Genomic DNA, 17,322 nt, shown 5'->3' with positions numbered 1-17,322 from the left:
TTTTAAAATCATTTGTAAGCATATCTGCCTGTATATAGGTTGGGGTGAAAAGGTTTTTTTATTTTTATATATATCAATTTTCATCCATTCATATTTCCTGTGTGCCTGCATTTACAAGTGGACACATGGAACTTGTTCCAAATGACTGGAAAGGAATAAAGTCTGAATTGAATATTTGTATATGTTTACAGCACGCACATGTGTTTCCGGGAGGACTATATGAGGGATACTCAGGATTTTGGTAGAGAGAACCGTGACTGCGCAGTGATTGCTTTACGTAAATTCCCATTTCCTGCCTCTCCTGTTCACTGTCAGGCCCTGTCAGGAGTTCCATTATCTGAGTATTTCTGCTTGTGGACTTCTGGGCAGGCTGAGATAACAGCAAACCAGGCCGTGTGTGAGGAATACGTGAAAGAATTTCACGACTGGAAATATGCTGAAGGGCTCTTATTTTACTTTATTTTATTTTTTGATTTTTCGAGACAGGGTCTCTCTATGTAGCCTTGGCTGTCCTGGACTCGCTTTGTAGACCAGGCTGGCCTCGAACTCACATTGATCCATCTGCCTCTGTGGTGGGATTAAAGGCGTGCGCCACCACACCCGGCTGCTGAAGGGCTTTTAAAACGCAATTACAAAATCTACTAAAATTAGAGTTTGAAATTACAAGAATGTTGGCTGTAAAGTTTTAAACTGATTCTATAACTGCTTTGAACTTGTTGCCTTTTACAATTACAAACCCTTATTTGGACTTGAACTTTGGATACATTTGGGTTAATTTTTTTTCTGTCCTGTTTTCAGTATGTATAATTACAAAACCGCTTAAAATAAGACTTCCGTTGAATGCTTCTATAAGGAAAGGTCTAGAATACCATTTGTCAAGCAAGCAACTGGCCAACTAAAGGATTTATTTGCTATCCTCTTCCTATAACCAACGTCTACACACTTCTGATAACGTCTGGTTACTGGCTGTGCACGTACATATGTGTGCACATTTGGGTCTCTGAATCAGTGGGCGCAGCTGCTAGCAAAGAGGTGAGAGAATCACTTCCTGGAGTCCAACACAGACAGCGCTTTAGGGCGGGGCGCATCACCTTCACAAACACAGCAGTAAAGGCCCACTGGCAGGCGGGGCTGAGCATAGGTAATTAGGCCTGGACTGGAGTGACCTAGCGCTGAGCTGGAGGCGCCTGAGGCTGCGCCCTAGCGGGAGCCAGGACCCAAGAGGGGGCCAGCCCGATTCGGCCGGCTTCAGCCGGCTCCAGCGGGGTCTCCAGTGGAGCCCAGGCCCAGCTGCCCCGGCTTACATGGAAACTTAGTGTTCAAATTTTGCTCTTGAAACTTTTTTTTTCCGGATTCTTGGAGAATAGCCGACCTCCGACTGGGCCGTTTAAAGTCTTGGTTTTGTACTTGGTGAGTTTTGCGGTGCTCCGCTGGAAATTATCTGGGTTCGAAGGTAAACCCAGGGGGACGCTGGCCGAGGGGAAGGGTTTGCTTTTAAAAACGAACCGTGGCTGTGCAGTGATCGCTTCATTTAAATTCACGTTTCCTTCCTTTGTTATTTAGACTCTCAGGAGCTCTAGTCCTAAACGTCCCGACAAAAGATCCGCTTGCTCTTATGATTTCTTTCTGGGGAAACTACGGTGATCGGAAAACTGCTGTCCATTCAAACCCTTTCTTTAGCTTGGAAATGACTAACTGATGCATGGTTTGGATGAGTGGATCTTAACCATCGCCATTCTTGGATAAAAGGTTAGTCATTGCCCACCCAGAGTGCCTACTGCATCCTACAGTGAGCCAAAGACCCTCTGTGTGGAAACGTGGCCTCGCGCTCTCTCTCTCTCTCTCTCTCTCTCTCTCTCTCTCTCTCTCTCTCTCTCTCTCTCTCTCCCTCCCTCCCTCCCTCCCTCCCTCCCTCCCTCTCTCTCTCTCTCTCTCTCTCTCTCTCTCTCTCTCTCTCTCTCTCTCTTGCTTTTAGACTGGGACACTCGCACCCCCGGCAGAGTTAAAGTCCCTAGATGGGCTTGCTTTGTGAGATCCTCCGGGAAGGCTGCTAGCTAAGAGTGCAGTTCGCCGGGCCCGCGGGGACCCGCCCCGCCGCGCCGCGCCTTCTGCTCCTCTCCCTCCGCCAGCCCGCCACCCAGCGAGTCTCCGCGAGGCTCTTTTGGTCCTCATCTGTGGCGGGGGCATCGGAGCGGAATGCTTTGGGAAGATGGACCGCTCTTCCTGCGGGCCCGGGCTGGCCGGGTCCCGAGCTGGGGCTAGGAAGGGAGCGCTCCCTCCTTTGTTCACTGTGGCCTGGTGGGCGCGAGCGCCGGGCGGCGACCACCCCAGGCCCAGCTGCCTCTTTTGTGCCGCGGGTGCGACCCGGCCCGGGAGGTCCGGAGCAGTGGGTTTCCCGGGTCTGCTGGTGGGGAGAGGGGGCTGTGGAGTCGGGAGACCCGTCCCAGGCCCCACGCGGCTTCAGGCAAAGTCCCGAGCTTTACCGACACCAGACTGAATTCCAGCCTAGCGCCTGGGAAAACTGACCAGTGTTTTGGACTTGTTGCTGAAGAAGTGTAAACCGGGATGCAGGCGGTTAGGGGATACTGGGGAAAGTTCTTCCCAGTGAGAAACTCCTGGCTACTCCCGTTTCCTTTAACATGCTGCTGAGTTGATTGCTCAGTACACGTAGGTAAAAGTAACAGCTTTTGACTCACATTCTTTGCAGCAGTAATGATTTTCCTAGGTTACGGGTCATGTTACAGAGACTTAGATGCCACCGCATGGTGGTGGCTGGTGGCAGAGCTAATATTTAGGGTAACTTTCTGGTGAAATTACATCCATTAAAATTGGATTTGCTCCTTTGTGCCTTTATTTTGGGAAACAGCCTGGTCCCTAGGGGCACGGATGTCAGGGAGAAGGCTATGAGAAAGCTGAAACTGACCCAGAAAAAAAAATGAATGAAGGCAGTGGCTCAGAAATGCCCCACCCTGAAGACTGAAAGGGCTATTGGTAAGCAGCTGATAAGTTTGGACTTTATCAAAAGACAGCTGGGGATACAGGCTTGCAAATGTAAGACTGGGTTCAGTCTCTAACATGGGGTCGGGGGAGTCTAAAGAAACATGTGTGAGATGGGGAGTTATTTTTAATGCAAGGTAAATTCAGTACGTGAAGGGCTTTCTGGATGTGCTTAAAACACTTTTCCTTCTAAGGTGCTCTCTCTCCCTCCACCCCGCATCATCCTCCACTCCCATTTATCCATTCTAAGTACTCACGGCTGACAGTGTGTCCCTATCAGTCTTCCCAGGAAGGGTTCACTTGCGACACTTAGGATTTCCGTGAGTAGTCAGATGACTGAGTTCTGTAACTCACAGGAGCCCTTCCGGGGTGATGAAAGATGAGTAAGCCACATAGATTCTTATAATTACTTTGCTTACAAAGAAAATTCAGAAGATGGGAAAGGATTTTCAGGATAAAACCTAGGCCCTGTTGAGTAAAAAAAAAGCACCTAGATATTTTATTTAAATCTGAATCAAATGTCTCTCTATAAAATCAAAATATATCCAAACAGGTATTTGTAGTGAAAGCTCATGGGCGTCCAGTTCTCAGATCTATAACAGCTTGGCTAATAACTCATGACTTCTAAGTGGGTCATCTTTCAAAATGGGTCACTCTGGATAGAATCATTGCACTTGCTGACTTACAAATTGTAAACCTTGGGTTCTTTCTGCAGCCCAGGTACATTCAAATTTGCATTTCAAAACAAATATGGAAAGAAACTGGGAGGAAGTCAGAAAACAGTCTTTTCCCAAAGTCACAAGGTGGACTAGGGATTTTATATGTGCTTGCTTGGGCAGATCCAAGCCAGATACCTGAAGAATCACACCACTGAGTATCAAATCCCTGCTGACAAGATGTAGAATCTAGTATTACAGTGTACAGTACATGCAGCACAGTATGTAGTATTCATTAATTTTTATATTTCCATATAAATATATGGATAGATATATATGTATGTATGTATGTATATATATATATCCATCCCCATATACTCCCATGTGTAAAGAATCTTTATATTTCAAGATAAGAAGCTTGGCCAAATAAGATATGAACTTAGATAAATAAAACGGCCTTTTTACACCTACTCTTTTAGTTTATTTACTATAAAAAGTAAGCACTCATTAAGCATTAACTAGACAATCAGGAAAAGAGAACATTCTCCACATAATGAATGACTAATACTTCGGCAATTCAAACAGCATTGGCTTAGTGCTTTATGTCCTGGTTGTGATTGCTTCTGTACTAGAAATTTGGCTTGTTTTGATTTTTTTTTCTCCCATGAAGGGGCCACTAATATTGAGTCCATCATTTCCACTATGGGGGGGGGAACAAAACACTCAATCTGGGACAGCCTAGCTAGCTCATACTGTGGCAGCAGGGCCTCCTCCACTAGGCACTGACCAGCCCTGGGCAGAAAGGGCTGGCAGGCACTCTCAGGCTGAGAGCTCTGCCTTCAGTCCGACAGTGTCAGGGGACAAGTCCCAAATGTGCCTGGCTGCCTTGGAGGTGCAGAAATTCTGAAGTCCATTCCACCTGCCTGGACAGAAAATTCTTCTCTCTCTCTCTCTCTCTCTCTCTCTCTCTCTCTCTCTCTCTCTCTCCATTAAATATATATATATTTGGCAGGGACTTATCCTTTTTTCATAGGCGCTCTTTAGTTCCTATGCATAGGAAGTTGCATAGCTGTAACTCTGACTATTTTGGTCCTTTGGATCTTAATAAATATTTTAATAATATACAAAATACTTGTTCTGGGAGACTAAGAACGGCTCATGTTCTTAGTTCCACTCTCCTTTTCTTACCTTCTCTGAGGGTCACATGTCCCACATTGTTTGGCACTAGTTTAAGGGGACCCTGCAGCTATCCAGGCAGGAAAGTGAACCTTGAAAAGATAAGAATGAAAACCCAATATAAATTGACTTCATCAACCTGGATCAGACTTTGGGGAGTGTAATCCTTTTTTACATTTAATGTTAGGAATTTAAAGGCTGCCTTTGATTGGTCGTGTTCTAAGATTTATCTTCTATAGTGAATTATTTGTCACTAGAAAAGCCAATTTACTGTACAAAAACCACACATTACCAAGTGTAGGCAATAAAATTCCAACACATGAAGTTGAGATATGACATAAAATCCACCTAAAGTTTCACATTTTGTGTCTTTTCCTAGTTTCCCACAACTCTTTCTATAACTGTTTAATAGTGCACTAAACAAAATAAGCTAGGAGGCTAACTCTACACAATTTCAGTCTACCTAACTTAGCTTACTTCTGTGTCATTGTCACTGAAAGACATCCTCAGTACCAGCAAGACTTTATTTGGGGGAGGGTACAAGACAGGATTTCTCCGTGTAGCCTGAGCTGTCCTAGAACTCGATTTGTGGACCAGGCTGGCCTTGAACTCATAGAGTTCCACCTGCCTCTGCCTCCCAAGTGCTGAGATTAAAGATGTGCACCACCACTACTGGCAATTCTTAGCATTCTTTCTGGTCAAGGGTAATGGAACACTCCCCTTGGTCAGTTAGGATCTGTTCAGTGGCTGTTAGCAATCAATATTTTAGTAAAATTATATCTCATTGATATTTTTATAAGAGTATTGGGATATAGCAGTTTTGAAAGGTTGATACCCACCTGGAAACATCAGCCACCTACCAACTGGAGGGAAAGATCCATGAATAGTTTCTAGAGAAGGAAGATTAATATATATAAAGTAGTTGGTGCAGCCCACACTCTTAGATCAAATGATACTCATAATGTGCTGATACTTGGATCAAAAACAAGTCAAGTGCACACAATGAGTAAAATAGAAGGGTCTAAAGGAATGTCCTTTTTGCATTCTGGAAGTCTGGAATTTTCTATTCTCTTTTACATCTTTCAGGTCCAAACTTCAGGTTGCAGCATTATACCTATTGATTCTTTGGTGGGATATCAACCCCTGAAAGGTCTCGGAAGTCACACACCCAGCATCCTGCCTGTGCCCTTTTTGGGTACGCGACTAGTTAATATCTGTTAAGTTCATTAAATGTGGGCATTACTTACTTTCCAAGGCTGTCCAGAGCAAGGCATGTGTTTCATAAATGATAAAAATATTAAACTACATCGTTGCTCTGTGAAGACAATTCTGTGCTCTTATGTTTACACTACCCTTTTCATTTTATCCTCTGTGTGGCAAACTCTCAATCAGATAGTGCTTCTACATGCCCGGGAACAGATGGACCTCTGTTAGACACCTGGCGAAAGATGCTGAACATCAATGTATCCCCCATCTTACCCAAGCTCTTCTTTTCCCTTCCAATAGCTACCAGGAACTTATAGTCTTGCGTTCTGCTCCTCCACCCAACCCTAAGAGGCAGCTCACGTTCACTCCGCGCATGCGCGTTCTCTCTTGGACCCTGGGCTACTCCTCCGCTGTTCCCCAGTGTGAGCTCCTGCTCAGTGGACCGCTGCCTTCATTCTCGACCTTCTCCTCCTTTTCTCTCATCTCAGAGGGAAGCCCTTCTTTCACAGGACTCTTGATTTTGCCAATGTTTGATGGTATCAGATTCATGGCCTCCGAATTCCCTTCCCAACTAAATTCAGCCTTTCGGATTACCTTGAGGAATTTTTCTACAGCCTAAGAAATCTCGGAAAAAAAAATTTTTTTTTTAAATCCCCAATTCTTCAGATCCCAGGTTCAGATAGCGCAGTCATTAAGTGTGAAGCATCCATCTGGAAGTGATGAGAGTTTTCACTGCGTTTTGTATCACACTAAAGAGGTAGACAAGCAACAGTGGTATGTGTACTTGTGTTTTCTTCTCATATTCTGGGGATAAGCTTTATAATACGCTTATAGCCTATTATATCTTGAGTTATGCTCCAAATTATGAACTCTCTGAATTATGCTTACTTTTTGCCTATCATTTTACAAACCAACTTTGAATATATTTTGAAGTTTGAGGCTAGGGTGTGACTCCCCGTGTGGCGTGACTGTCTTGTTTTTCTATTTACTCAGTATCTGTTGATCAAATACTTGCTTCAAATATCCTCTGAATTTCCCATCTGTTTCTTCCGTCCTCGCCCCTCCTCCTCCTTCACTTTGGGTGTCTATCCTTAGAGGCTCTGGTATTCTTTGGAGAAAGGACTGTTCAAATACAGGACACGGGCTCATTAGACCACCATCGTCTGTTGTTTAGTGATACTGGAGCCAAATTAAAAAGAGAGGGGACCATGGGGTAGAAATCTGTGCCGTTACAGAGTTAAGAAAAGGGTTTTTAGTAGAGAAAATGTGGAAAAGATACCCCCCAAAAAAACCCATCAATAATAGAAAGTCATGAGTGATTCCAGATTCCCCGTGGTGAAAGAACTTCCTGTGATTTACTGTTGCTTCTCTTGTCCTCGCCCCACCCTGCTTGCCTTCTCTGTCCTCTTCATGCAAACCGTGGGAAGAACCAAGGCAGGAAGAAGGGCAGCGCACAGCTGGGACACTGATCTGGAAATCTTGAAGGTTCTGTGGTTTCCCTGGTACATCAGTGCCTTGCTCTGCCCTTCTGCCAACATGGAGAGACTTTTTCTCTACCCTCCGCCCCTCCAGGTTGTTGCTAGGCTTAAAAGAGTTAGCAGTTACATGAAGCACTTAAAAAAATAATGTCTGTTATGTATGAAACATATTCATATTAGTGACTGCTGATAGAAGGGTAAAGAAGTTTATTTCAGCCGGGAAACAGAACAAAACAAAAACTGGTGACAGTGGAGGACTTTATTTAGAATAAGCAGCTTTGTCAACTCAAAACAAAAATAAAAACAAGACAAACAAACAAACAAACAAAAACCCTGTGTCAGAAGAATGAGTTTAAAATATCAAGTTTAAGAAAGCAAATGTTTAACGTGAAATTTTCTTCATATTTTCTATCTCAAATCCCACATTATCAAACTAGTGACAAGGAAATTTTAGTAATAAGATAAACCATCCCACTTCTCTCTAACACCATGTCACCAGGTCTTATCAAAGCCTTAGAACTTGTCTTCACCCACGTCTTCATTTGGTATCTCTGTCTTTACTTCTCCCACGCCCAGCAAATGGCTCTAGCCCGCGTTTAACAAAAAGAAATATAACTTACTTTCCCTTGTTCCCTACACAAAGAAACCCTGTCTCGAGAAAACAACAACAAAATCAGGTGTTATTATATGGAAACTTATGGCTTCTTGACATACTAATTGTAGGGTGTTTTTTTTTTAAGTTTAAAGAGCTCTTTTGTCTAAATATTCTTTTGGGTAACTGAGGGGTACCGATCTCTGACTATTTCAGTATTTTAATATTTTAGGAGAGGTCTGTCACTTTGTTCTGCTTCTTTTTTAAAAAATAGAATTTAAAGATTTTATTTTTCTTTGTGTGTCTCCCACATCTTGTTCACTCAGTGTGTGTGTGTGTGTGTGTGTGTGTGTGTGTGTGTGTGTGTGTGTGTGTGCGCGCCTTTGGAGATCAGAAGGTGGTGTCAAATCCTCTGGAGCTGGAGTGAATGCAGAGTAGCAATCTTAAGTTCTGAGCCTCTAATGTTCTACCTCTGTCTTTCATTTTTCTGATTACTTAAAAAAAAAGTTCCCTTCTCCAAAATAGAAAAAAAAACCTGTAGTTGTATTACAAAACCTTGACGGTCTCCCTCAAAGCTACCGGGCTCCGTGTGTCCAGAAAGCCTGACGTGATCTGTAATTTTTATTTCTCTCCAGTTACATTAAATTGATAATACGCCTCTCATGTTCAGATTAAATACGGAAGCCAGTGAAGTGAAGGCTTCCCACGGTTACGCACTAAGCCCAGCCGGAAACAGAGGGATGCACTTGTTCCCAGATTGCTGATGGGCATTGTGCTGCATGTGGGTGCTGAGCTTCACACTTGCTACTTGTTTTCTGTAAGGCCCCACATTTTCTTCTACTGGATGAGCCAATTCCTGTGCTTCTCTGCAGTGGCCTTGCCTGTGCACTTTGCAAAGGTGGCCAAGAGCCGGGCCAGCATTGCCTGATCCTGTTTAGTGAAGCGGTCTATCTGACAGGCCTGAAGGTTTGTCTCCTGGATAATTCTAGATCCTGAGGAGTTGACAGTCAATACCAGCCATCACATTTACCAGCCTTTGTTCACTTCCTAGGTCGTCCGTTGGAGTAGAGACTATAGATTTGTTCCAACTGAGAGAACGTATTCCCAGACTTCCTAATGCCCATACTGCTTTCAAGGATTCCTCCATCAAGAATTATGTTGCCTCAATTTAAGTCTCCTTTATGATATACTGTGAAGAGGCAGAAACACCCTTGCTTTTGGCCTTCTCAGGCATCCCTTACCTGAACAATCCACTGTAGAAACAAAGATGTTGGCCCTGAATGAAAGTTACTTTGCAAATCTTAAGCAGAACCCAGCATCAGAAACTAGTGTTTCCTGTTGTTTCTCTCACATCCTGTCAAATCATTAAATCCAGATGTGTTAACTATATGGGGGAGGAGGGGGAGGGAAATCATTGTCATGCTGCTCCATCGTGCAGAGGAGGGCATTTGGTCTTTCTATAACCAAGGCTTCTCATACATTACCACTGCATCTTTGAATGCATATTAGATTCACTCCTACTGCTTTCCTTATACTCTGCTGTTTGTTTGTTTGTTGTTTGTTTTCTTTTGCTGGTTGCGGCTTCCTAAGTAGTTTTTGCATCTTAACGTCTATATGCTAGGAAATAAAGTGCTTTACATGTTGATTAGCTGGGGACAAGGTCTGATTGGGACTTTAGTGTCCTTTGTGGACATTCCTCCTGACTAGCCCTGGTAGTTACTGCCCTGACTAGGAGCAACTGTGGGGAATGGGAAATAGAGCCGAATCTGGAAGCGCAGAGGTCTGAAAGGCAGTGTCCCAACTGGAGTTAGGCTCCTTCTGCAGGGTCCTCGGTGTACACAGTTGTTTTTATATCAATGCCAAGGATGAGGTACATGATTACAAGTCTCTGGGCACAAAGCAGGGTGTATGTTTCTCCTCTGGGGCTTACTGGTGTGGTCTTGCAACCTCTCTGCTTTTTCTTTTCTTTCTTTTTTTTTTTTTTTTTGGTTGGTTGGTTGGTTGGTTTTCTCAAGACAGGGTTTCTCTATGTAGCCTTGGTTTCCCTGGACTTACTTTGTAGACCAGACTGGCCTCTAACTCACAGCAGTCTTCCTGCCCCTGCCTCCCTAAGTGCTGGGGTCAAAGGCATGTGCCACCACATCCTGCTCACTCTGCTTTGCTTAATTCTCCTTCCTAATCCTACTCTAGGAGACCTACGTGCCGCCCCTCTGAAAGCAAATATATTTCGAGGTACAAATGAGGAAAATCTTGGACAGAGTGAGGAAACTATACTTCAGTGTAAGAGAGATAAACATGTTCTTGTGTTGACCCCAAGTGTGGCATAGGGAACAGACTTGTGAGAGAGCAGGATGTTTTTCCACTTAGAAATCGAACCGCTTTGTTGGGGAGCTTGGATATTGCCAGCTGAAAACATCCTAGTAGAGAGGAGATATATATGTGAGCCCAAAACAAGAGGAAAAAGAGAGGACTTGAGATTGTTTGGGCTGTCCAACAACACTTGGAGAGATGCTCCTAGAGAGAACTGCTCCAGGGAAGGCTTCAGGGCTTTGGGCTCCAGCTGAGGCTCTGAGCTGTTCCAGGTTCCAGCAGCAACCTTGATTGGATTGTGGGTTTGCTGAAGGCCTGCGGACTACGCCAGGAGAATCGTTCCACAGAACTGATATCCCTAAGGTTTCATTATTGTGTCCTTTAATCTCCTTTTACTATTGTTTGGGTTAGTTGGGTTAGTGAGTTAATGAGTTCATAGTAAAGTATAATGTTTTAAAAAATTGAGCCTAATTAAAAACAAGGATTTTCCAAAATTTGTGGACAAATGGATTGAACTAGAAATGATCATAATGAGTGAGCTAACCCAGAAGCAGAAAGAGTCAAATGGTATATACTCACTTATTACCGGACACTAGCCCAAGGGACAGGTCCCATGAAAGTCTGCACCTACCAGTAAACGGGGATAGAGGTGAGGACATCCTATTGAGACTCTAGATGAGGAAAATATAGAGGATAGGCAAGTAGGGGGACCCAGAGGGTCCTAGAAACCTACAAGAAGAACATTATGATGGCTAGATCTGAGCCCAGGGATTCTGCTTGATCTAAGGCACCAACCATGGACAAAACGGGCAGTCATCATCAAACCCCTACCCAGATCTAGCCAAGGGACAGAACATTCTCCACAGCTAAGTGGAGACTGGGGACTGACTTTCACAGGATCTCTGGTGCCCCATATTTGGCCATGTCCCTTTGTGGGGGAGGCCCAATGGCACTCGGAGGAAGGATAGCGGACTACCAAGAAGAGACTTGATACCCTAGCACCATATTCAGGGGGAGGAGGTCCCCCACAGCCACAGTCATAGGGAAGGGGGATTGGGGTGAAAGAGGGAGGGAGGGAGGAATGGGAGGATGCATGGGATGAGATAGAAAATGAGATGTAATAGGAATTATTTTTAATTTTCAATAAAAATGTGTAAAAAAAATAAAAAATAAAAAAATAAAAATAAAAAAAATAAAAAATTGAGCCTATAGCTCAGCATCTATCTAGCTGAAGAATGCCTGTAAGCTTGGAACATGTGCACACCATGCTATGAGAGGGTTGGGACATTCTGGGCCACCTGACTACTGACACAAACAGCAGGCAGGGTACATGAAACAGCCGGTACTTATATTGTCCGAAGGTGTGGTAGAATACTTGGAAAGGTAGGCTCAAAATAATCTTAAATGAATGCTAACTCATAACCTAGCCTCTGTCTTCTCACTAGCTGATAGCGGCTTTGGTTTTTTTAAAAAGAAAAATTAACTCTTATTTGTACCTAGTATGGGACAGTGTTTTGTTGATTGTTTGTGTATTACATTTGGTTTCTTTTTTCTTCTTTTACATTTTTTATCATGATTTATTCAGATTGCATCCCGATTGTATTCCTTTCCCCCTTATCTTCCTGTCCCCATCCTCCCTCCCTCCCTTTTCTGCTCTATTTTCTCCCCTAGACCTCTGAGGGGTGGGGACCGCTCACCCCATAGTCTGACCACAGCCTATCAGGTCTTACCTGGATAGCCTGCATCCCCTTTCTCTGTGTGCCCACAGGGCCTTTCTGCCAAGGGGCAGTGTGAAATTGCTGGCAAGAGAGTTGGTGTCAGAGGCAGTCTCCTGCTCTCCGCCCCATCCCACCCATCCCCATGTGGAGAGTGAGCTGTCCATTGGCTACATCTGAAGGCGTGGTCTAAGTCCTGCCATGTCCTTGGTTGGTGAATCAGTCTGTGCAGGCCCCCCCTGGGTCCAGGTCTGCCAGCCCTTAGAGTCTCCTGACAATGGCCACCCACTCTGGCCTTCTGTCCCTCAACTCTTCCATATAACTTGCACCTCTTTGCCTGGAGTCTGCATGTGAGTCCTAGTATCTGTCCTGATCCCTGGCTGGTGAAACTTTAATCTCTCTTGTTAAGTGCTAATGCCGCTAATACTTATGTGCGTTTGGTTTAAGAGACAAGGACTTCCTCGGTGGTAACTCAGAGAGCTATTCATATCTTGTTCTTTTGATGGGGTTACAGTGCATATCCACAGACAGAACCATCCAGAGCAGCTGCGTGAGACCGTACACAGAACTTAATGAAGAATGCCGGGGTGGACGGATTTCGATGTGCCAGTGTGCTCACTCTATAGTGTTCCGTTCCTTTGCAATCCCAGAGAACATGTTGCCAGAAGAGAACGTTGTGTGGAATGAGACCTTTTACCATATTTTATGACCAATGTGCATTGAGAAACACATCCATTCTACAAATACGGAGTTCTATAGTCTTGAAGAGGCAAGCGGCCATCTACAACAGACCTGAGACCATGAGATTGTTTGGCAGTGGGAGAAGAGTCAAAAGATGGCAGTTTTTTCAGCTATTTGCCACTTGTTTTATATTGAGCTTCATGGTTTTCTGGGACCCAATCAATAATCAGATCGTGGACCACATCAAGTCATACTCCTACAGATACCTCATAAATAGCTACGGCTTTGTCAACGACTCCCTGTCCCTGAAGCACAGCTCCGAGCAGGCTCGCTACCCATACTTAATCAACCACAAGGAGAAGTGTCAGGCTCAAGATGTCCTCCTCTTACTGTTTATAAAGACCGCCCCTGAGAACTATGCCCGGCGGTCTGCAATCAGGAGAACATGGGGCAATGAGACGTATGCCCATTCTCAATTGAGTGCCAACATCAAAACTCTGTTTGCTTTAGGAAGTCCTGGTCCACTGAAGGGAGAGCTGCAAGAAAATCTGATATGGGAAGATCATGTATTCAAGGATATAATTCAGCAAGACTTTGTTGATTCTTTCTACAACCTCACTCTCAAGTTACTTCTTCAGTTCAGCTGGACAAACACCTATTGTCCACATGCCAAATTCCTGATGACTGCTGACGATGATGTATTCATCCATATGCCAAACCTCATTGAATACCTTCAAGGGCTAGAGCAGATCAGTGTCCGAGACTTTTGGATTGGCCACGTTCATCGTGGTGCCCCTCCTGTTAGGGATAAAAGCAGCAAATACTATGTTCCCTATGAAATGTACCAGTGGCCGGCTTACCCTGACTATACAGCTGGTGCTGCCTATGTTGTCTCCAGCGATGTGGCTGCCAGAGTCTATGAGGCGTCGCAGACGCTAAATTCTAGTCTATACATAGATGATGTGTTCATGGGCCTCTGTGCCAATAAAATGGGCGTGGTGCCACAGGACCATGCATTTTTTTCTGGGGAAGGGACGGTTCTTTACCATTCCTGCATCTTTGAAAAGATGATGACATCTCATGGACACACACATGATCTACAGGACCTCTGGATAGAGGCTACAGATCCTAAAGTAAAGAACATTTCAAAAGGGTTTTTTGGTCAAATATACTGCAAGTTCATTAAGATAGTTCTCCTCTGCAGGCTGACTGGCAGGAATCCGTATCCTTGCAGGGCTGCATTTGCTTAGTAGTACTTGAATGTTGTGCTGTGTTTACTGTCACTGAGCTGAACTTGAATGAATGAATGAACTGTAAATGCTTTTCTCTAGCCTGAGTCAAATGAAATGAAAGCAAAGACATCATTTCAAATCCCAGGGTATTGACATGTTCCTTTCGTTACGGAGACTAGTCAATATGACGCCTGATTCGTGGCTTAAATCCATTTCAAGGAATTCATATTTTAAAAAAAGATTTCTGTCAGAAGCAAAAGCAAAACTGAAGCAAGGTTTTCAAGTTCTCATTTGGTGCCACATGTGTATTTAAGGTATGGAGAGCAATTGAGAAGCCGTGGTATCAAAGTACTAGTTTCCGGGAAATACCGAACAAACTTATAATGTAGTATCTAAGGAAATTAATTTAACTTTGGAGCAAGCAATGCAGATTATCTTGATTAAAAAGTGCTTGGTGGATGTGGTGGGGGCAGATGATATAGAAGAAAATATACTAACCTGATGGAAGTTTCCCTCTAGTGAGGATATAAAGGAAAATGTCCATACAGTCAAATTGATTGACATTGACATTGCTATAGATGTTGACCTAGACAGTTCTAGCATCATTTAAGGTATATCCTTTTCTCAAATTCAATTTTTAAAGTAAAGTTTGAGAAAGTTACCAGCTCTGCCCTAGCCAGGACTTTATTTAGGATCTCTCTAAATGTGTAAAACAGGAGTAGTTTATGGCCCCTGAAGGCCTTCTAATTTAAAGTGGTTTTAATTTAATGAATTGTTCAATTGCGCTTAAAGCATTAAACACTGGCCTTGGTTTAAGGTAGTTGCTTACATAGAGGGATGTTATAATGGAAGATACCTAAAGGAAAGATAGGGCTAGAGGCATAACTCAGCACCCAAAAAGGAAAAGACAAATAAGCTTTAAAGGTCTCTTTTCCTTGTAACTTGGAATGAGTTAGTCATAGCATGCCTTACTCAAATTAACCCATTGCTTACCAACAAGGTCTTGTAGGCCAGAGGTGTTGTTCCAAGTGCAGACTTTTAACTTGAAAGCTTCTTACTCTTGCTACCATTTCTAAAATGTCCCTTTATTTGGCTCCGTAACTATCAGAGGTTTTCTTTTAAATATTTCAAACATGGAATCCAAGTAAGAGTGACAGAGAAACTGACCAAACGAGGCTGAGAGTTTGGTACAGCTGTGTGTTCTTTGTACTCAGCGGTTTGGCAGATCTAATAAAGTGAACTACACTTACATTACAAAGGAGGATTCAGCTCAGAGTGCACCAGCCCAGAGTGGACTAAGTGATGTCCATTGATGGGGACATGAGATACAAGTCAAAACATGACCTCAGCAAAAGCAGATGGAGTGCTTATACCTCAGACAGAAGCATACATTAGGGAAAGTTCCACTGCCATTATTAGGATGGTGTTTGAAACATTGTAAAAAATAATTTAGGAATTTCTCAGAATATACAAGTAAATGATGTCTGTGTTTTCACAGGTAGATGTTTGTTTGTTTGTTTGTTTGTTTGTTTTTTGAGACAGGGTTTCTTTGTATGTATGCCTGGCTGTCCTGGACTCACTTTGTAGACCTGCCTACCCTAGAACTAACAGGGATCCACCTGCCTCTGCCTCCGGAGTGCTGGGATTAAAGGTGTTCACCACCACGCCCGGGCTTAGATTTTTTTTTTTAATGTTTACAGAAATCTTGGTGAAATTTTTATTATGAGATATAAGGCTTGTTTACACTGCTTGGGTAATTTCTTACTAATCTCAAGACTGTAGTGTTAAATACTCTTAAGATAATTATTTTTAAGATAGATTTTGGGGTTTTAGATTATTACAGATCAGATTTTCTGATCAATTTTTTTAAAAAGTAGAGAAGAAACGTGTAACTTGAAAAGGCAGTTTCATAGTTAGTCCTCACCAGTTGGCCCTTGGTAGCTGCTGGCTTTGGGCTCTATGTGCCCGTGTTTCCCTCACTTAGAACTGATAAAACTGGCTGGAAAAAGTCATCTCTCTGACCATCGAGGTGGTCTTGTTTACACCAGTACTTTATGAAGCCGTTATTTATTCGCTTGACTGAGCCCTTTGAACTGTGCTCACCTTTTTAATTTTTGCTTAGAATAGAATGGAACTGGTTTGAAGTTAAAGGAAATCTGAAGGAAATCTGTCTGTTAGAGTTGTTAAATGACTCCATCATAAGACTCAAGGGCCTGAAAAGTGTTTGTAAACAGAGCTGGTCTCACCTTTTAAAAAGGAAAGAAAAAAAACTTGGTTCTCCAATGCAGGGCTGTTTTCAAAATGAAAAATAAAATGAGAAAGGAAAAAAAAAACTATTGGCCCGGATAGTTGGCTGTGCACAGTATTATTGGTAAAAAACTTACCACTTTATTGGTTTGCATCTTTTTTCAGCTATTAATTTTATACCAAAATGTTAAATATTTATAACGTTTGAATTTCATTCTTGTATGGCAAAGTAATTAGGAGGTCTAAAAAAAAAATCTATGCTTTCCAATAAACAATTTAAAAATCATCAGTAATGTGTATTTAGCCTCCTGTGTGGCATCATTTTGTGATTAATCACCTTCTTTTTGATATTAGCGAAGTCTGTATTACACATCCACTCACCTGTTTCTGTTCACGTTGCTGCTGCACTCAGCTCAGAGGATTGTCAGGTCTTCCTTATGGAGCTAGCTAAGGAGGTCCGCTCCTGCGTTTGTGGGGAAATACTGTTTCCTAACCGTTTGCTCAGTGGCACAACAAGAAGAACTTGCAGCTTTAGTGCATTTGGAGGTCATTTGAAGACGTTAATTTTCATTCATTAGCTAAATAAAAGAACTTGGAAGCATCCGTGTTACTGGGCATAGCGGAGCTTTGTTCTTGCAAGGCATGCCAGGGATGTGTGTGGTTGGACTTTGATCACTTGGAGGAATTCATTACCTTAAAGTATACTTTTGCAGTTTACCTGGGCACCATAACTACACTGAAAATTGGCCCTTCTATCTCTGGTGCCAATTCTCGGTTCTTCCGTGATAACGAGAGGCCTTTAGATGTCTCCTTGGTTGTTCTCTCCTGCCAACTATGAATTTTGTCCGAGGGCAAGATTTAATTCTCTTTCTTCACAAGGTTCCTTTGCTCTGCATCTCAAATGCTGCTTCCAGTGTGGATTCTAAAGTCTTCCCCCTGACTTGAGAAACCCCATTTCTTTCTTTATCCCCTGTAAATTTATTTGCCCACAGCCAACCTGATCACAAATTCCTTTGTTTTCTGTCCTTGGGT

At 43.2% G+C, this 17,322-nt stretch overlaps 2 protein-coding genes across 5 annotated transcripts in view; both read left to right on the top strand.

Moving 5' to 3' along the window:
• Positions 1 to 1,610: 1,610 nt before the first annotated feature.
• LOC311609284 (lactosylceramide 1,3-N-acetyl-beta-D-glucosaminyltransferase-like) overlaps positions 1,611 to 17,322 on the top strand; it is a 31,713-nt gene continuing 16,001 nt past the window's right edge. For all 3 annotated transcript variants that reach the window (XM_084802268.1, XM_084802271.1, XM_084802270.1), the window contains exon 1: positions 1,611 to 1,749. The gene's annotated coding sequence lies outside the window, so the exon portion shown is untranslated. The remainder of the gene's footprint in view (positions 1,750 to 17,322) is intronic.
• Positions 1,630 to 17,298, top strand: LOC311609286 (lactosylceramide 1,3-N-acetyl-beta-D-glucosaminyltransferase-like). Of its 2 annotated transcripts, none has more exons than XM_084802274.1 (2): positions 1,630 to 1,749; positions 12,645 to 17,298. In XM_084802274.1, the coding sequence occupies exon 2, from the start codon at positions 12,814 to 12,816 to the stop codon at positions 14,059 to 14,061; it is 1,248 nt and encodes a 415-aa protein (XP_084658400.1). In that variant the 5' UTR covers positions 1,630 to 1,749; positions 12,645 to 12,813; the 3' UTR covers positions 14,062 to 17,298. The 2 variants fall into 2 exon arrangements, with proteins under 2 accessions (XP_084658400.1, XP_084658401.1); XM_084802275.1 differs by lacking the exon at positions 1,630 to 1,749 and adding an exon at positions 2,143 to 2,991.

The sequence above is a fragment of the Acomys minous genome, assembly GCF_964271855.1.
Source record: "Acomys minous genome assembly, chromosome: 11".
NCBI classification, from domain to species: domain Eukaryota; kingdom Metazoa; phylum Chordata; class Mammalia; order Rodentia; family Muridae; genus Acomys; species Acomys minous.
This window is presented reverse-complemented; position numbering and strand designations above follow the sequence as displayed.

What these genes read in the sequence shown, in the direction of transcription:
- LOC311609286 (XM_084802274.1), top strand. Translation starts at nt 12,814, where the DNA reads ATGAGACCTTTTACCATATTTTATGACCAATGTGCATTGAGAAACACA.